Source organism: Jatropha curcas, chromosome 6 (genome assembly GCF_041381405.1).
Source record: "Jatropha curcas cultivar XTBG-Jc1 chromosome 6, XTBG_Jcur_1.0, whole genome shotgun sequence".
NCBI classification, from domain to species: domain Eukaryota; kingdom Viridiplantae; phylum Streptophyta; class Magnoliopsida; order Malpighiales; family Euphorbiaceae; genus Jatropha; species Jatropha curcas.
This window is the reverse complement of record NC_143156.1, coordinates 5,239,947-5,259,179: the sequence shown is the minus strand read 5'-3', so window position 1 is coordinate 5,259,179 and position 19,233 is coordinate 5,239,947. Positions and strand designations below refer to the sequence as shown.

Genomic DNA, 19,233 nt, shown 5'->3' with positions numbered 1-19,233 from the left:
AAAAATTTTAAAGTTTAAATTTTGAAAATTTAATAGTTTCAAAGTGGTTTATATCTTGAGAAAATAATATATATATATATATAGAAGTAAAAAATCGCAAAAATTTATAAAAAAGAAAAGTAGAAAGCTAAAAATTTATAGCGCCACATCAGCATTTTTAAAATATTTTTTGTTTTAGGATTATATATATAAATAGATATAGATATTGATATAGATATAGATTTTTATTAGTTCACATGACGATCTAAAAATGGATGAAAATACTTTTAAAATTTGAGTAAAATTGATAGAGATGTAAAAATAGAATGAAATTGCAAAACCTCTTAAAATTCAAAGTATTATAATGTATTAAGCTAAATAGCTTGTAAGAAGTTTCAAAATTAAATTGTTCTAAGGTTAAAGAAAAAGTTAAAAAACTTTCACAATGAACTTTTTAAAATATGAAAAAGTTAGGAAGGAAATAGAGTTTGGCTAAGTATATAAATTAACTCGCTTTATAACTTTAATTCTATGTCATGTTGAACTTTGTGAATTTTCTATTGTGCATTAAAACTTGCAAATTTGATAATAGTATACACTTTTACATACTAATAGCACTAATTTTTATGATTTTTAACTTTATACGTAAACTATTGAATTTATATGTAGTTAAATTAATTTTCATATATTTTAATTATTTAATAGGTGTTTAATTGATGTAATTTTATAAATTAAAGTTTTCAATAAAATAATTATGCAAGTTGAATTGTTTAATTTGTGTAATTTTACAAATTACAATATTTAATCGACTTAAAATAAAAATTGAGAGTGCCAACAAAGTTGTAATAAAATTCAAAGATGAATTTATATATTCCGTCGTAGAGTTTTGATATCATAGTAGAAATATGTTAAACTTTGAACCTAATAAGTATTAAGGTTAGTGTTAGGGTGAATACTTATTAATTAGAGCCGTTAAATTGAATGAAAATAATCTGATTAATTTTTTATAATTGATTGGTTTAATTGCTCGAATTATTAATTTGGATAATATCGATTTTGAAGTTTTGATTTGATTATAAAAAATAAATTTATCTAAATTCAAACAGAGGTAATCTAATTTGATTCAATTTGGTATATAATTTAATTTTGCTTGAATCTAGAAAAGAGAATATACTTCATTTCTATTTCTTTTCAGTACTTAGAATAGAGGTTTAGGAATGACAACAGTTCCGAACTGTTGATTTCAATTATAAATAGGGTGAAATAAAAATTGATCCGTTTTTAAATAATTTTTAAAAACGTTTTTGAAATTATCGGTTCAATTCCATTATAATTTAGAATTGAATTAAACAACCATTTTCAAGCTTTTATTTATTTTTTTATTTACACCTTGAGTAAATAATTATGATAAATATTAAATGTTTTCAAATAATAATAATAATATTGAAAATACACAACCAATTTATCAAAAAGTGTTAATTTTAAAAAAATACAATAAATAAAAAATAATATCAAGAGTTTTTTTTTTTACGATTTTCAAACTGAAATGCATATTTAAATCAAAATAGTTGTTTCTAATTTTAAAAAATAAAAAATAAGTATAAACACACAGTTTCAATTACGATTTAAATTAAAACGTTAACTATAGTTTGATGTCGATTTGGTTTTTCAAAACCCGCCTAATTAAAAAGACGTTAGGTGATTCATATACTTGACAGTTGTTTCGTGCTTAATAACTACATTGTTGATAGTTGATAGAAATAAGTCTCAATTAACTATTGATTTCATCGGTTATATTTTGAAGTTTTTTGAATGACGTGGTAGCTCATTTACACTTTATATTATTTTAGATTTCATTATCTTCATAAAAATAATTGCAAATGAATTTTTTTTCTTATAATAATTTTATTTATAATTAATTAAAATTAAAATTTTTCTTAAATATTAATTTAAAATTTTAATAAATATTTTTATTTATATGATATATTAAAATAAAAATAATATGTTCACCTTAAATTAAAAAAAATATATATATATCTATTATACATTATACATCACAATTGAATTATACAATTATGCTCTTAATAGTAATTATACATTTTTTTGGGTATTAAGAAAGAAAATTTAAATTTGAATCTATTATCATATCGTATAAATAATATAAATAATATATGTATTTATCAATATACTATTTTTTAGTGTATAATTTTATATACCTTATATTTTAATAGCCAGATCAATTAGCTATGAGTTAGTACGTAATGCTCAATCAAATCGTCGTTAAAGTGTCAAGCTAGGTAACACTAAATACCATATAATAAAAAATATTTTTTTTAGTGTTGTATTTTACTGGAGATTCCGGGTTGATCCATTAACGATAATTAATATTGGACCCCAATAAAAAATAATCCTACTATATATACATTAAATATTATATTATTAAATAAAAAAAAACATAAAGCAGCGCAGCCTATCAAGACTAGACCACCTGTTCTTATTCTGTGTGGTTCAACACAAAACAAAGACAAATCACTCACGGTCACACTTCACTCTTACCTCTACCTCTCTCCTCAACCACGGCAAATGGCGGCCGCTAGAGTGATGGCAGCAGCTGCCGCAACCAACGCAACGACGTCGTGTGGCCTTCTCCTTAAACGACCATTCGTTTTGAACCAAAAGCCTTTCTTCAATGGCGTCGGTTTCTGCTTTAATGGCAAAAGACAATTACCGTTGTTCTCCTCTTCAAAAAGATCGGTTTTGACTTGTACTGCTATACATAACCCTGATGTTAAAATCAAAGAGGAAGGCCAGCCTGAGACCCTCGATTACCGTGTGTTCTTCCTTGACAACTCTGGGAAAAAGGTCTTTCGTTTTATCTTTGCTGTTTTTGTTTTGATATTCTGCTGTTTGGTTTGCTGGAAATGTGGGATGTCAAAGAAATTTAAGTGGGTTATATTTAGGTTCTCCTCTATCTGTTGATTACAGTGTCATGTTTATACTGATACTTGTGTTTTTTGAAGGAAATCCAACGTTTTGTTCAGTTATTGTCTGTGATTTTGATCTTTGGTTGGAGTTATATTATGTGTGATTTTTCAATGTTTTGATAACTACTTGTGGTAATTTAACTAAAAATTACCTCTTTTTAAGGTTTTGATGGTTTTGATGTTCAATTAATATTTTAAGAAACTGTATGGCTCAGTTTAGGAAATTCTGTGTCTGTGTTATTTGCTTCTTTTTTTTTCCCCCTTTGAAAGACACTTTAAAAAAAATAAAAAAATAAAAAAATAAAACTGTAATAGTTTGGCTAATTTTATCAGTTATATTTATCTGCTGACATGTATTTCTTGCTTGCTATGCAGGTTTCTCCTTGGCATGACATACCGTTGCACTTGGGCGATGGTGCGTTCAACTTTGTTGTTGAAATTCCCAAAGAATCAAGTGCAAAGATGGAGGTTGCTACTGATGAGCAATTCACTCCTATCAAGCAGGACACAAAAAAGGGAAAACTTAGATATTACCCGTAAGATTTTCTAGTTTCTTTCTTTGCATTTTGTTTATTAGTTTACGTCTTGAGGATGCTTCTACTAGTTGTGAGAACTTGGAAATAGTAAGTTGCTATTACTTGGAGTGTGAAATTGGTAAAAAATTTTGGTCGAGTTCACAGTTGTTTGCACTAGAGAAAGTCCAATTATGGAACTCTGCATTAGGGATGTTGGAACTTGGGAGTATCTCTTGGCTGTTTTTTTGTGAGTCAGTGAATGTTGACCGGCTGAATGTGATGCCATATCCTATTTGCGAACTGCGTAATTTTTTCCATCTTGCTCTGGGATCTGCATACTACAATTTTTATCTTGCATTTAGAATCTTATATTATAACATTGACCACTAACGTTAAATCATGGAGATAGGAATTCTCTTCCGAATAATATGGAAAAACTTCTTGATGCTTTTAGCATTCGCCTGATCTTAGTTCCTCAATATACTCATTCATCTTGAACTTGCATGTAGGGCCATGGTTTGATCCTCTACTATTAAACTTTTAGCCTGTTTATATATTTCCTTGGTGCCTACTATATAAAAAAGAAAAATAAGTCCCAATATATTGATCCAATTTTCCAAAATTCACAAGTCTGAACTCTCTTTCTCATTATTATACTTGCATCAACTCAAACTGACTTTGCTTTTTCATTAATGTCGGCAATGTTCTTTGATCAAGTATATAAGTATGAGCACTGTCCTCTCACCATCATTCTACTTCAAGGGTTAAAACATCTAATCCTTGCATTAGTAATCATCAGCACACACTTCAGCACTTACAATTAAATTAAAGTGACATAGATGTGCGAGTGACTGACATGGTCGTTCAATAATCAATACTCATTTTGGAGGTTCCTCAGCCACGACCAGTCTACTACCCCCTTTCACAGTATTTTTTGGCCTCATAATGAAACCTATGTTGTATGGTATTCGATCTTAGGTTTGTTTGGTGCTTCAAATAGTTTTATTGGTATGTTTTTGCATTTTTGTGACGCAAGGCGCATGGGACTTAGATGCTTGTTTGTTTGTTTTCAACGCCAATTTTTAATGGAAGGATTAATAATAAATGAAACTTAGTACTAGAACAGAATTGAGATGGCAGTTAAAATGACATCTTGCATTCTTCTTTTTTAAGTAGATAATAGTTTATTGGACATACCCATCCCCTCCCCCCCCCCCCCCCCCAAAAAAAAAAAAAAAAAAAAAAAGTTTAGTTTACTGCCTTTTACTTCATGTATAATTTTCTCCTCATTCTGCTATATTTTCTTTTAACGTACAGCTTGTACAGTGATTTTACACACAACCTTATAATCTTATGGACCTTTTCAAGTTTATATAACTTTCATATAATTCTTTCATCAATAGAAGAAGCTACAACTTGTTGTAGTTGGTGTACTTTTTATATGATTATTATTGATTTCATTGTGCACGTTCTCGGTTATGGCAGCTTGTATACTTAGACAAGCCTTAATCCCAAACTAGTTGGTTGGCAACTTGTTAGTTGGATCAATATCTTATTTAAAATATCAATTGTCTTCTACGCTTGTTTCATTCTTTCATGTAATTTTATCACTTTATCCTTTGTTATTTTTCTTCAGCTATAACATAAACTGGAACTATGGATTGCTTCCACAAACATGGGAAGATCCATCTTTTGCAAACCATGAAGTTGAAGGGGCATTCGGAGATAATGACCCAGGTATATCATCATAACTTGTTTCAAAATCTTTCTTTCCAGCATATTGGCACTTAAATTAGTTACATTATTTTCTCAAATTGTAGTTGATGTTGTTGAGATTGGTGAAAGACGGGCAAAGATTGGTGAAATTCTAAAGGTGAAGCCCCTGGCTGCTTTAGCCATGATTGATGAGGGTGAACTTGACTGGAAAATTGTCGCAATCTCATTGGACGATCCACGAGCTTCTTTTGTAAACGATGTTGATGATGTGGAGAAACATTTCCCGGTAGGCTTCCTTCTCTTTGCTATTGTGATGTCCATAACCTGGATAACAATGGTTTTCTATCTGTACCAATATAACCAGGAAAAAAGACGTGTCTGTATGATGGGAATCAATTATTTATAGTTTCTTCATTAATTTCAGTCAACACATTTGTTTACTAGCAGGCTATGTGGCTTCCCAGAAGTTGTCTTTTAATGGATATATTGCCATGAAATGGTTGGCAAAATAATATCCAGTCATAAATAACAAAATAGTTGATATAAATAGCTGGCAGTATGTTGCAAATGTAAAAGTACGAAGTCACGATAAAGATGTGTCGGGAGAGATTTTATTGGAAATGTTGAGTTTGTTGAGTTGGTGGATATAGAGATAGAATAACATCCAGTTATTATGATATTGTATGAAGTGACTAAAAAATGCATTATGCCAAGGTCATGTATTGATACTGAAATCAGGAATACTGTAATTAATTGTTTACCAAGTATACAACTAATCTGCTGGTGTTTTCATTAGGGAACTCTGACTGCAATCAGGGACTGGTTTAGAGACTACAAGATCCCTGATGGTAAGCCTGCTAACAAATTTGGTCTTGGGAACAAGGCAGCAAACAAGGTATTCTTCTTCCTAATTTTCCTTTTCTTATTACATGTTATACAGCATAGGCTTGCTTTAAGGTGATATATGTATATGGTATTTCCGTTTCACATTTTGGACCCAATACAAACTAGGGAATAAATCATTCCATATTCTGTAATAATACATACACATTTGATAATTTAGTGCCTTGTTAAATTGTAGCCTCAGCTAAAGTTTAGGATTCTAGCTGCTAAACAATATAATGCTTGAGACTTGAGAAGGATACTGCAGCTCCTTAGCTATAGTGACTGATGTCTCACGATTAGTTGTCCTTATCTAATGACTAGCAATAATAGGAAATTCGTATGTGGTATAACCATACTTGAAGTATAATTGTTTTTCTTTCTCCTATGCAAATTAGATGTTTATTGCTAGCAACTTCATATTATAAATGATTATTTTCCTCATATGATTTACAATGTCTTTGTGATGAGCAGGATTATGCTCTGAAGGTTATCACCGAAACAAATGAGTCTTGGGCTAAACTAGTCAAGAGAACAATTCCTGCTGGAGAGCTCTCACTTTTATAAATGCCTCGAACAGAGTTGGAGCTTGAAGTAGCAGTTGCTTTGGTTGTCGCTTGCCAGAGTTTTGCTTTCTGGCAAGCCAGTCCTAGTTATCAACACTTTTTTTCCCATTGAGTTTGAATAATCCATTGTTTCCATGTTTCATATGATGAAATCACTACATTCCAGGTTGATTCTAATGCATTTCCATTTTCTAGTGCTTTTCTTGGTTCAATTTTATCCTATATTATTTACTTTTCTTAGTTTCCACTTTTGTATTTGTATAGAGGAGGGAACAAAAAAAAAGACAAATGAAAATAAACTAATATTTCACATTAAACAATGCATTTTTTAATTCTTTTCTTTCTATAATTTGGAGAGATTCTAATTTTATGAGCCTGGAGGAGATGGTATTTATTTTTCATTCCGTGGATGTTTTCCTCATCTTTTTCAAATAAGGGGGAAAAAAAATTCCCTTCCTATTTTCCTCACATATTTTGCCCTTTCCCAAGAAAAAAATAATCCCATTACCAAACCTGGTTTCCTTCATTGCTTTTTACTTTTTTTTTTTTTTTGACTGAAAAGATATCTTAATTATTATTAAAATCCATCAACAAAACATCATGAATAATAGATGGAGGAGACAGTTCCCACTCCATAGGGCCAGACATAGAACTAGTAGCCTTAGCTAACAAAAGCTGAGGACAAAGAAGAAAACTCCTGCATAAGGGTTTTACAATCTAAGATTAAAGAGCCAAAATAAGAGAAATCCTCTCACTGCGAATTCAGAGCTTGTAACACAGTTAAACAATCACCTTCAACCATTACTTGAGGCTGTCCACCCCTATTCTTCAACCAACTCAGCGCCTCTCTTACGCCCTAGACCTCTGCCATAGCTGCACTAGAGACAACCCAGAATCTGCATTTTACCACCCATACACACGCCTCTATCGTTCCTCAAAATCCATCCTGCACCTGCCCGACCTGTTGCACTATCATACCCAGCATCAACATTTAGTTTGAAACCTGTAGCTGGACGTCTCCATTTTGCAACTGAAGGTGGCTGGATATCTGCTTCTTGACTTGAGTCCCCTACCCGAACTTCCGTCCAAGCTCTTAAGAAAGTATGAGCCCGTCGAACCACAGACCCAGACATCGGTTGTTTACCCTGCCAAATAAAAGAATTACGAGCACACCATATTACCCACGCCAACATACCAGCTTCGTTCAGCTTCACATCATCACAACAGGACATTAACAACTGAAACCACTCCTTAAAATCTGAAACCGCACTACCATCCTGTCACTGATCCATTCCAGCATTCCTTTGCGAATTCACACGTAACTAGACAATGCAGCATACTTTCTGTGCTATGATTACAGAGTGGACATAACAAAGGCACTTGAACATTTCTCCTTCTTAAAACCTCATAAACTGGCAAGATATCCGAAACAGCTCTCCATAAAAAATTTTTGACCTTTGGAGGACACCCAAAGCCCATATCTTCTTCCACACCAGCACCGGCACCTGTGACGACCAAGAATTCTGATTCTCCAAAAACTGATAGCCGCTTTTTACTGTATAAATTCCCTTGGAGTCATGATACCAATACCAGCTATCCTCAGTAACAACACGCGAGAGAGGTATATGCTCAATCAACTGAGCCTCATGGGAAGTAAAAAGCTCATGCAATAACTCAGTAATTCAGTATCCCATCTGCGGGTATTAGGAATAAACAAATCTGCTAAGTTAACACTCTCCATAACTGTCAAATTCAAAGACTGAATGCGAAAATGTGGAGGGTCCGGCACCCACGGGCATCCATAGACTGAAGTATTAGTCCCATCCCCTATCCGACGTAAACAACCAGCCATTAACGGCTTTTGACCAGCCATCAAAGATTTCCAGATAAAAATGGGGTTTTTGCTGAGCTGAGCAAGTAAAAAATCAGATCTTTCATAATAGCGTGCTTGACAAAATTTTACTAACAAGGGCTGTAGGCCTAGTTAGTAAATTCCATCCTGTTTTCGCAAGCATCGCCACATTAAACCTGGCCAGAGACCGGAATCCAATACCTCCTGCAGCTTTATTACGACACAAAATTTTCTCCATGAGAACCAATGTATTCCCGATTTTTCCTTTATGTGTTATTTATATACATTACAAATGTTTACATACTCATATTAAATATAAATTTAAAATATGTTAGTCTCATATTGATTAATTCTAATTATTTTGATAATAGTTGGACTCATCACAAACTCAAATTTAAAATTCTATATTCTACTATATTTTTTTGTTTTCGGAAAATAATTTAGCTTTAGAAATTCATTTTCTATTATTTGATTGCAATATAAAACTTAAAATTTTGTTAATTTTAAGACTTTAAAATTTTTATATTTCAAAAATTATAGTTAAATATGAAAAATATGTAAAAATATACTTACGGGCTATGACTCAGTTGACAATGTAGATTGAACATTTGGAAAAAGCTCTCAAGTTCGATCTTCACTAAGCGCACCTGCAGGGAGAGATAAAAAATCTCAACTATAATTAAAATATATACATATATATTAAATATTTGGGGCCAATAATTGGTGGTGACTGTTAATTAACTGCAATTGATCAAAATGTGTATTTATATGTGAAAATAAAATATGTGTTTATACAATTTTAATATGTTTATCCATATCTCTCTTTTTCTTTTTTCAAAAAAAAACAAAGTTTATCCACATCTAATTGGAAATTATACAAATAGAGACTTAATTATCAACCATACCGTGCAAAACAGTATAAAAGACACAGAGTTGGAAGTTCTGTATTGTACGTAATAACACAAAATAAACGCAGAGAGTAGATATGAAGAGATCGGCGGGAAACGCATTGGTATTGGCTGAAGAGGCTAGGAAGGCAGCCAGAAGAGCAAAGCTGGCCGCGCTGGCGGCTGTTGAAGCAGCAGTAAAGGCTACTTACTCCAACATCCGCCGCCGCAGAACCCACCCTCCCCATGCACTTCACAGCAGCGTTGTAAACTCTCAATTGAAATCCAGAACGACACCGCTTGCTTCATCTACGTTCGGCAAGTTCTTCGGTCTTGTTGATCCTCCTTGCACTGAAAGATCCAAAATCATCTCTCAATTCACCAAAATGCATGTTCGCCTGGTACTGTAACTTTAATACCTTTTACCTGTTTTGACGGCTGACAGTTTATTTGCGTTATAGTTTCGTTCTAGTTTCGTTCATTAATGTCCTCCACGTGTTTGACGAATGAACCAAGAGAACGGATATAGCTCGTAACTAGTTGAAAATTTATGTACTCTTTTTTGAATTTTGACGCGACTGCTTTGTACCACTGTCTTGCAGAACCCTGGAATGAGGAAGGACCGTTTGTTTGAGCATAAAATTATGCATATGGTCAGTTCAGGAAAGAGGATTGGACTCGAAGAGCTTACCAAGTTTCTGTCCAAGTAATTGAGACTTTACAGTTCGGGTCTTAAGGTTTTTTAGTCTCCATCATTGCTTTGCTACCGCATTTTCTTTCGACATATTTATGGCTTTGAAGATTGTTTCAGATATGTATAAACTATAATTAAAACTAGTTGGAATTTAAGCATTGACATTTTAAGATGTTCTATGCAAAATCAAAGAAGGTTTTTATTCCTCCCTCCCTCTTTTTGTTATGGTGCTTTATTTTTAATTATGGTTTGTCTGTTACATCCTTTTGTCCCACCTACTACTTGATTAATCAAGTGATAATTACACAAAAATAACCCTTTGGCCACAAAGAAAAAGAAAATGGATAAAGGGAAAATATTTGAAATTTTTTTGTAAGATTTGCAAAAGAGAAAAAAAAAAAAACATACAAAACCCTATTGATATTTACCCAAAAATTGAAGTGAAAAATTAACCCTAAGATCATGTGACAACAGTCAAATCCAATTCAAAATTTGTATTGTGTGTCTGTTTCTCCTCTTTAAAAACTCTAGAGTTTTTTAAATTTTTTCAAGCTTTGTTTTCTGAATAATTGAAATTAGTTTATGCTGAAGAAACCAATTAGACAAAGAAACAGAGAACAAACAAAGAGCCAGAATTTTCATCAGAAAGTTTGATTGATGTTGAAAGAGTAATCATTTTAACTTGTACCTTTCCTTTGTATTTGATATGCATGTTTTGCTATTAGTAGTTTATCTATTCTGTATTTAACTATTGCATTCAATTGCGGCATATGCCAAATATAGCTGCAAGGTTTCGAAACCCAGAAGAGCTTTGCAAAAGAGAAAACACATATGATTTCATGTAATCATTAGTATATGCATGCACAATTTTATGAGATTTGCAAAAGAGAAAAAAAAAATTACATAGAAAACCACAGCTACTGCTTGATCAGTCAAGTGATATTTACACAGAAATAACCCTTTGCCCACAAAGAAAAAGAAAATAGAAAAAGTGGAAATATTTAAACATTCCTTAAGACCAGCAGCTATGTTCAAGAGATTCTTCAAAGCTCTTTTCCATAGCAGAAGAAGAAGAATCAACAGCAGGCAAACAATTAGAAAGATCAGTAGTGGATGAATCTTTATCTTGATTATATCTTCCTTTGAACCATTTGATTGCAGAAAACTTAACCTCAAAAAAAGAATAAGGTGGAAGAGGAGAGGCTGTTGAAGGAGGAGAAGGTGATTTAATATGGGTTGGAAGAATTAGCATTGCAGCTGTAGGTGCCATTGTTGTAACTTTTGAAAATTCCCTTGGAAAGTGACAAGCTTTATAGTCTACTTGTAGACTGATAAAGGATAATAATGGTTGGCTTGAATTAAAACAGGCAAACAAAATCTGTGGGTTCAATTAGTTGGTTTTGCTTGTGGGGACAAAAATTAAATGAGGTCAACACCATGGTAACCACTGACCAGTTTGACAAAATTTAGAAGGTAGGGTTAATTACACTTTGATCCTCATTGTTTTAAACTTATCAATTTCAGTCTTTGAGTTTGGTTAATAATTAACAATTCAATCTTCAATTTTGAAATTATGAACTTTTTTTTTTGTCACACTTGAATTCTTGATCCTGTAGCATCTTTTTGATACATTTTATTCTTTAAAATTTTAAGGTTAATTGTGTTTTAGTTTCTAGATCATAAATTTTTTTTTAAAGATATTCTAATATCTCACTAATATAGAATTAAAAGTTACTTATTTTAAAACAAGAAGGACTCAATTATTTATTGAATGAAATTTTAAAGGTTATCTTATAATTAATGCTAGAAAATATTAGGTATATTTTATTTAGACCTGTTTCGATAAGCGAGGGAGGAATAGAAAATCGACTTTTAGTGTTTGAAATTCCAAGTTCTAGTTAAAAATATTTGATAAATCTAGCAAATAAATGAATGCTATTTTAAAATTTAGTGATGATGGTTAAAAAATATAGGAAAAATTTGGCCTCTTTTGGTTGCAGCCAATTATGATTAGACAAGTTAGTGGGACAAGTAGATTTAGTTGTTGTTGATTCTTATCGTCTCTCTGTGTTCTAAAGGGGAACGCTGTTTTGCTGATGCTGTATGCTATCCTTGTCTGGAGACAGGTTCATCTAATATTGGATTAATTTTTTTTCTATTTTATCTTTATTTCCAAAATTCACATTACCAATTTACGAATATGGCCCATTGGCCCAATACTCAAATTACTTTACCAAGTTCCCTCTCACTTCCCTCCGTTTTCCTCAAGAACAAACGTTCCCTTCTGTCTGTTCGAAAATGGGAAAGAAACGAAAGGTTCCGGTGGTCCTATGGAAGCTATTCAGGGACAGAGCACAGACCTTAGCCACCGTTATCACATCTTTAATTCGACCTCACTCTTCATCGCCACCGCCACATCCACCTTTCTGCCAATGCAAGGGTCGGCTCTGCCTCAACTGTTGTGGTAGTAGTGAAAACGCCATGTCTTTTCTCGTACAACCCCGAGATCCACTCGATTATCGCAATCTCCTCAATAACTGCTTCGTTGTCGTCAATGACAATGCTCCTCTTGTTTCTGCTGCTGAGTCTCGGCCTCATAACAACTGGCCCCAAAGCGAGGTTGTTTATTGTTAACAATCGTCATGTCGTTTATGCATATAATCTTGCAAGTTGGTTTATCAAGTAATGTGCTTGTTGTGGTTTCAGATTGTGGTGAGGACTATTGAAATGATAATCAGAGAGCAACCGGCGAATTCGAATGTAATATGCAGTGCTTATAACAAGGCAAGTAATTTATAAATGCTAATATTTACACCTTCATTATATAGTTAATTTGACTAACTTGAATTCGTCTTGAAATTACATGTTTTAAGTATAATTCTTATATCTTATGTATTTGAATTGGATTGGAATCTTGATAGGTTGCATCTGTTTATTTATTTAGTACTTCTTTTCCTTATTTGAAGGTTTCTTTCGTTTTTGTTGTTTGGATGACAGTGTAATCACTCAAGCCCCATTGTTGACCTTCTGACGTCTTCAGCATGGAGTCTTCTATTAAAAAGGGTATAATGTGGATTTCAACTATTGACTGATTATGTTCTTTGATGTTTTTCATCAAATTATATGAGTTGGTGCGTAAATTCCATAAATTGCAGGTGGGGGATGGTATCATGATATATCTTCTAAAGCATACATCAATATTTTTGCCACTTCCTCTTAAGAAACACCATCAGGTGGCTGGTCCACCTGTGAATAATTTGGTTCTTAAGTTGTTGAAGCATACAACAGTGCCACGACAATGTCAAGATCCTTTGGTCATCCATTTTGGTAATTAAGGGTTGATAATTTCATATTTTTAATAGGTGTCTAAGGATGTAATTGCTTTGTATTATTTCTTGAGTAAGTGATAACACATGTATGTAGACGCACTTGCTTGTCCTTTTATTTTTGAGGAAAAGCAGTTGAGAAATGCTTGCTTATGTTTTTGCGGAATAAACTCTATCTATTTTCCTATTCTACTGTAGGTCCAATTTGTCTGTTTTCAATCACTACATTGATCTGATAATCATAACTCTGTATATATGTAGGCTTAAAGAAACGGGAAGATTTATGTTGCCTGGTAGGGAAGTTGACATACCATTATTTCCTTCGATGTGTTATGAATCAGAAAATCTGGATGCTAGAGATAAACTAAGTTTGTTATATTTTTTAAACAAATAAGAGAATCTGAATGCTAGAGATTGTGTTTTGTAATGTTATTGTTTCTTATTCCCATTCTATATTTTCTTCATACTTTCTTGCTTTTATAATTGTATCATATCTTGCTCAGTTGCAATATATTGCTTACTTGTTAAACTGAAATTATGGACTGCATCATTAAAGTGTGACTTCTTTTTGACAGGACGCAGGAAGAAAAGGAGTAGGGATGATAAAGCTAACTCAACATGTGATATACAACAACGTAATACTCTCTCTACTCAAGGTTCCATAGATTGTGTTGGTAGTAATGGTAGCAATTATATAAAGCAAGGGCATCTGAATGAGGAAATGGTGAATCCTAGAAAGCGACTGCGACCTTTTAGGTGGCAGCGCTGCAAAAAACATAAGCATTCAGATATCAATGAAAGCACTAGTCTAAGGCGTTGCAATGTTCAGATGAATGTACCTGAAGCATCTGCTCCTAGAACCAGAGTTTGTAGTCTGAGAAATGAAGGGTACTCAAATGAAAAACTTCAAGGCTCAAATCAGGTTTCACCAAAACCTGGAAAGCATTCAAGACTATTTAGGTGGCAGCGCTGCAGAAAGCGCAGGAATGCAGATAGTGAAGAAGCCAGTAATAACACTTGTTGCTCCACTGATCTTATTAAGGAACATAAAGCACCTGAGAGACTTCCATGTGACCTTAGTGATAGTAAAAGCCATTCCCATGAAAAGGTAATTTTGATTTTCGCAGAATGGTGAAATGGTCACTTTCATTCATCCTAAAATATCAGTAGGTTATATTTTTTCCGCTGGTTCAGAGATGGTTTTGTGCAACCCAGTTTCTGTAAATTTCCTCTCTGTTCAGTTATTTATTTCCATAACTGCAGATGCACCAGCAATGCTCTTGTGTTCTTCTATTGGAAGCTGCACATATGAACATGAAAAGGGCACAAATTTGTAGGCGACCCATATTTTATAATTTGGAATGTTCTTCATCAGTTCTTCCACAAAAACGTATCCTTCCATGTATATTAAAGTTTAAATGTCTATTACGTTCTCGCTTCTTACTTCTCTGCTTGCTTAAAATTGCGGTATTTGTTGCCCACTCTACTGATTTTTTATCCGCGAAAGTGTTTTTCTTTAGCAGCCAAGCAACCAATTAATGGTGTTCTTGTATTTGTAAGTAGTCTTTCTCACCTTCAGACTTGTGCTGTTCTAAGGTTACACAAAAAATTGTAACCTTAACAACATTCAGATATATTAAATTCTTTAAAGTCAAATTTCGCAGGTTCAAAGTCTCTTATTGGCAGTGTTTTTGGCTTATCTCTTGTAAATTTGAATGCTCAATCAGTGCCATGCTCCAACAGCAGTGGCTTCTGCCGCTCAGGATCAACATGCTTGTAAGCTAAGCTTTTACACACAGTAATTTAGTATTTTAAAGATTTTAATAGTTCTTCCCTAGATTATTTCATTCAGTTGATTTCATAAACAGTTCAGTTTACACTTATGTTGACAACTGAACCAAATCCAATACACTCTGATTGGCTAAGCTTGTTAATAGAATAGGTTGGATGGCTTTACCCTTATTAAATTGACTTTGGAGTCCATTACTAACATTAATTGCTATAGCTACAATTTTTGTGAATTCAAGAACATGACAAAATCATATTTTTCTGTGCCATACTGTAATTGAATCTGTGTAGCCAAATACCTCTTTTTAGGGACTTCATAGAAAACTTTACACATGATTATGAGTATAGTTAGTAGCTCTTTTAGTGAAGCTATTCTTTACAAGTGATATGCTAACTCAATGCCTTAATCTCCTTTTGATTTAATTTCTTAGGTATCATTTGCTTGCTAAGTTGTTTAAGGTTCTTATACGCCGAACTCATTGCTGCAAGCATGTTAGATTATTGGATAAGCATTGCATGGTTTCATCGTCAATTCAGACTACCAATCAAAATTCAACTTCGTTTGAGGTTAGTTTTCAGCATAGAACTTGTGTGAAGTGTAAGAGACATGTGATTCTAATTTAATATACTTTTTTCTTGTTAAAAAACTGAAATTTATTAGCAAGTCTTTTTCAGGAGAATGAGTTGGAGAATAAAATTTCTGAGAAATCTCATGGTGTTAATACTGAATCTTGCAATGATCGCCAAACTGAGGCAATAAAGTCCTATTGCTCAAAGAGTCAGGTGGTGTCATTTATATGGGCTGTCTGTAGAAATTTAGTTCCTCCAGATTTGTTAGGAACTCCTTCCAACTGGAGAATCCTAACGAGGAATATTTCCAAGTTAATTTATCTAAGAAGATATGAGAAGTTTTCATTGAAACAATGTATGCATAAACTGAAGACTTCAGGGTTCCCCTTTCTATCAGATAAACATTCTTCATTTTACTTGGCTGCTGGGGTGCAGAATAATGTGCCACGTCAGAATTTAGAGATGCAGAAGGGATCATGCGAATTAAATGATGCTGTGAGTAGTTTCAAACATAAGCTTTTAGAGAAATGGATATTCTGGTTTTTTTCGTGTCTGGTGGTGCCAATACTACAAGCCAACTTCTATGTCACTGAAAGTGAGCATGGCAAACAAGACCTCTTTTATTATCGGAAGCCAATATGGGAAAAGGTGAAAAATAGAGCCATTACATGCTTGAAAGACCGTAACTATCAGTATCTAAATGCCATAACCGTTGAAAGTGTTATAGGCAATAGGTTATTTGGGTTCTCGAAGCTCAGACTTTGCCCAAAAGAGAATGGAGTAAGGATGCTTGCAAATCTTAAAGCGCCATCTAGAATGATTCAAGCATCCTCATCCACTGGAATGCTGGGAAGAGCACAACTTTGCTCCAAGTCAGTTAAATATAAGCATTTCAAGTCAGTGAATTCCATTCTTCGTGAAACACATGCTGTTCTGAAAGGTATACTGTTAAAAGAACCAGAAAAGTTAGGGTCATCAGTGTTTGACTACAATGATATATATGGAAAGTTATTCATGTTTATTCTTGGCTTGAAGAATGAATTGGGTACCTTGCCCAACATATTCATTGTTGTTTCTGATGTGTTGAAGGCATTTGATTCTGTTGATCAGGATAAGCTGATTAGTGTAATGGAAGATCTCATAGTCGAGGATGAATATCTTCTACGACAGTCTTCTCAAGTGGTTTGTACTAAGAAGTCTTTGTGGACTCAAGAGAATCTTATATTAACAGATACAGATATCAGTACTGGTTTTACAAAGTTAAGTTCTTCTGCTCGCTTTGGTTCATTACATACAGTGCTTGTTAATCAGGTAGTTGATCTGAGTTGCTCAATTGTTTTTGCCAGTTCTTTAATAGGGATAACTACACTCCAAGTTCCAATATCTTATGTTGTTGAATCAAGTTTCTTTCGAAAATTGTCTTAATACTCCATGAACTCAAATTATTACTTGTATTCAATTAATATGGGATGGCAAGGTTAGGATGCAGGTGTTCAATAGGAACATGAACACAAATTATTAGTTGTATTCACGTTAAACAATATCTCTTTGTTGCAGGGGTTCAATAGGTATATGAAGAAGAAAGAGCTTCTTTTCAATCTAAAAGAGCATGTGAAACGAAACGTACTGCAGTTGGATAAAAAATTTTACTTGCAAGGCTTAGGTATACCACAAGGAAGTATCTTGTCTTCCCTGCTTTGCTCATTGTACTTTGGTCATCTTGAAAGAAATGTGATCTTCCCATTTCTTGAAAAAATTCGTGAACCTGCTATTATAGATTTATCTGGAAGTAGCAATTGTCAGGGTGCTTCTGCTGCTGTAAGTAACAGAGAGAATAGAGTCATTTCATCCTCTTGTTATATGCTGCTCAGATTAATTGATGATTTCTGCTTCATATCAACCTCGAAGAAGCTGGCTACTGGCTTTTATACCAGGTTGCAGAGAGGATTTCGGGATTACAACTGCTATATGAATGAAGAAAAATTTTGTCTTAATTTTGATACAGAAAATGCATCTGGTATTCCATCCAACAGGGTTTACATTGGTGAAGATAGAACCTCATTTCTTCGATGGAGTGGCTTGCTTTTGAACTCTTGCACTTTAGAAGTTCAGGCAGATTACACCAGGTTAGTTTTTAGTGATTTCTCACGGACATATGCATCAGATACTCAGTTGGCCTATAGCATGCTCGTGCTTAATGTCATTCTATCAACTTGGTCAACTCGTTCACCTCTATGCTCGATGTGTTCATAAAGTAATTTGCTTAATCTCATTTCACAGGTATCTGAACCACCATTTGAGGTCAACTCTTACCGTCTCCTGGCAAGGTAAACCTGGTTGCCAACTTAAGGCAAAGTTATGTGGCTTCTTGAGACCTAAGTGCCATCCCATATTCTTCGATTCAAACATTAACTCAGGACCTGTTGTTAGATTAAATATCTATCAAGCATTTTTGTTATGTGCAATGAAGTTCCATTGCTACGTTTCCGAGATGTTGTACACATGCAAACTACACCCAAGATACCATTTAAAAATTATTGAAAGGTCCTTCAGGTACACATTTCTTACTTCTTATCTTCTTTTCCCTTGAGCTCCTTCAACATCTTATTATACATTTTTGCTGCTTCTTTGTTTTCTGAATACAGGTATATGTATATTCTAATAAAGAAAAAGATGTCTACTGCACATATCGGTTCTCATTTCCATCCCATTCTTCAATTGGAGGCGGGAGAAGTTGAATGGCTTGGGTTGAATGCTTTTATCAAGGTATTGAAGAGAAAACAATCTCGGCATAAAGATCTGCTACGTTTGTTGAAGTCCAAGTTGTCAGCACATAGAATAAATGGGAGTGTATCTTCTCAACTTGACTATGCAATTGATAGTTCACATTCCTCTGTAATGTGGAAAATCAAATATTAGATACTCAGATTTTGTCTCCTTTCTATTTTGCAGTGGGAGGGTACAATTGGTACAATTTTTACCTGTTTGGTTATAATATTGTCTTTTAAATAGTTACAGGAGAATTATAATTTGAAAAATATAAATCTGTTTATCACTAATAAAACATATTAAGGAAGGGGTAGAATGGTCCATTATTAGTCTCTTTAATATCAGAGTACATCAGATCCAAACTACTGAAAGCTAGTTATAGATTTGCTATAAAGATTATATACAGTAGAGAAAGCAGTATTACCTAACTCAAAACTACATTAAAAGAAAAGGAAACTACAAAATGAGTAAGAATCAAAAGGCAAGAAGCTTTACAATTATTTTCTGAATTTCTGAAAGGTAAAGGAAAGAAAAGAGAACTTCATACTTCTGGCCGAGTACTCTATGGTTCTGCAGAAGCTTCTGTTGCTCCTGCTGTGTTGCCATCAAGTAAGGGTGTTGTGTTTGACCTGTCAGTTGCAGCGACTTGATGCTGGCTTTCTTCATTAAATCTATCTACACTGCGCAGAAATATTCCTGCCAAGT

At 33.5% G+C, this 19,233-nt stretch overlaps 4 protein-coding genes and 1 long non-coding RNA gene across 12 annotated transcripts in view; 3 read left to right on the top strand and 2 right to left on the bottom strand.

Moving 5' to 3' along the window:
* The first annotated feature begins 2,452 nt into the window (after nucleotides 1–2,452).
* PPA6 (pyrophosphorylase 6) lies at nucleotides 2,453–6,854 on the top strand. The gene is made up of 6 exons (XM_012219157.4): nucleotides 2,453–2,841; nucleotides 3,339–3,499; nucleotides 5,115–5,215; nucleotides 5,299–5,480; nucleotides 5,991–6,089; nucleotides 6,551–6,854. The coding sequence occupies exons 1-6, from the start codon at nucleotides 2,563–2,565 to the stop codon at nucleotides 6,641–6,643; spliced, it is 915 nt and encodes a 304-aa protein (XP_012074547.1). The 5' UTR covers nucleotides 2,453–2,562; the 3' UTR covers nucleotides 6,644–6,854.
* A 346-nt stretch (nucleotides 6,855–7,200) lies between these two features.
* On the bottom strand, nucleotides 7,201–9,527 carry LOC119369188 (uncharacterized). Its single transcript, XR_005176861.2, has 3 exons — nucleotides 9,400–9,527; nucleotides 9,068–9,141; nucleotides 7,201–8,698 (listed from the first exon to the last, which is right to left on the bottom strand). It is a non-coding gene; the product is annotated as an uncharacterized LOC119369188 (long non-coding RNA).
* LOC105635999 (uncharacterized) lies at nucleotides 9,315–10,287 on the top strand. Its single transcript, XM_012219158.4, has 2 exons — nucleotides 9,315–9,782; nucleotides 9,984–10,287. The coding sequence occupies exons 1-2, from the start codon at nucleotides 9,480–9,482 to the stop codon at nucleotides 10,089–10,091; spliced, it is 411 nt and encodes a 136-aa protein (XP_012074548.1). The 5' UTR covers nucleotides 9,315–9,479; the 3' UTR covers nucleotides 10,092–10,287.
* Nucleotides 10,288–12,181: 1,894 nt separating this feature from the next.
* TERT (telomerase reverse transcriptase) lies at nucleotides 12,182–18,770 on the top strand. 3 transcript variants are annotated; one of them, XM_020680073.3, is made up of 12 exons: nucleotides 12,182–12,694; nucleotides 12,782–12,859; nucleotides 13,073–13,138; nucleotides 13,231–13,402; nucleotides 13,977–14,509; nucleotides 14,665–14,791; nucleotides 15,033–15,177; nucleotides 15,621–15,756; nucleotides 15,865–17,070; nucleotides 17,317–17,885; nucleotides 18,040–18,312; nucleotides 18,405–18,770. In XM_020680073.3, exons 1-12 carry the CDS (start codon nucleotides 12,374–12,376, stop codon nucleotides 18,676–18,678), a joined length of 3,900 nt encoding a protein of 1,299 aa, XP_020535732.1. In that variant the 5' UTR covers nucleotides 12,182–12,373; the 3' UTR covers nucleotides 18,679–18,770. The 3 variants fall into 3 exon arrangements, with proteins under 3 accessions (XP_020535732.1, XP_037491115.1, XP_012074552.1); XM_037635187.2 differs by lacking the exon at nucleotides 13,231–13,402 and having other exon boundaries at nucleotides 12,632–12,694; XM_012219162.4 differs by lacking the exons at nucleotides 12,182–12,694; nucleotides 12,782–12,859; nucleotides 13,073–13,138 and adding an exon at nucleotides 13,663–13,694 and having other exon boundaries at nucleotides 13,237–13,402.
* Nucleotides 18,254–19,233, bottom strand: part of LOC105636000 (Major facilitator superfamily protein) — an 83,717-nt gene continuing 82,737 nt past the window's right edge. For 4 of the 6 annotated variants that reach the window (XM_089722222.1, XM_089722223.1, XM_089722225.1 and 1 more), the window contains one exon: nucleotides 18,828–19,224. In XM_089722222.1, coding sequence (XP_089578348.1) covers nucleotides 19,091–19,224 — 134 coding nt within the window. In that variant the 3' untranslated portion in view covers nucleotides 18,828–19,090. Of the gene's footprint in view, nucleotides 18,653–18,827; nucleotides 19,225–19,233 lie in introns of those variants that run through there. The other 2 variants (XR_016321101.1, XM_089722221.1) reach the window with 1 other exon arrangement.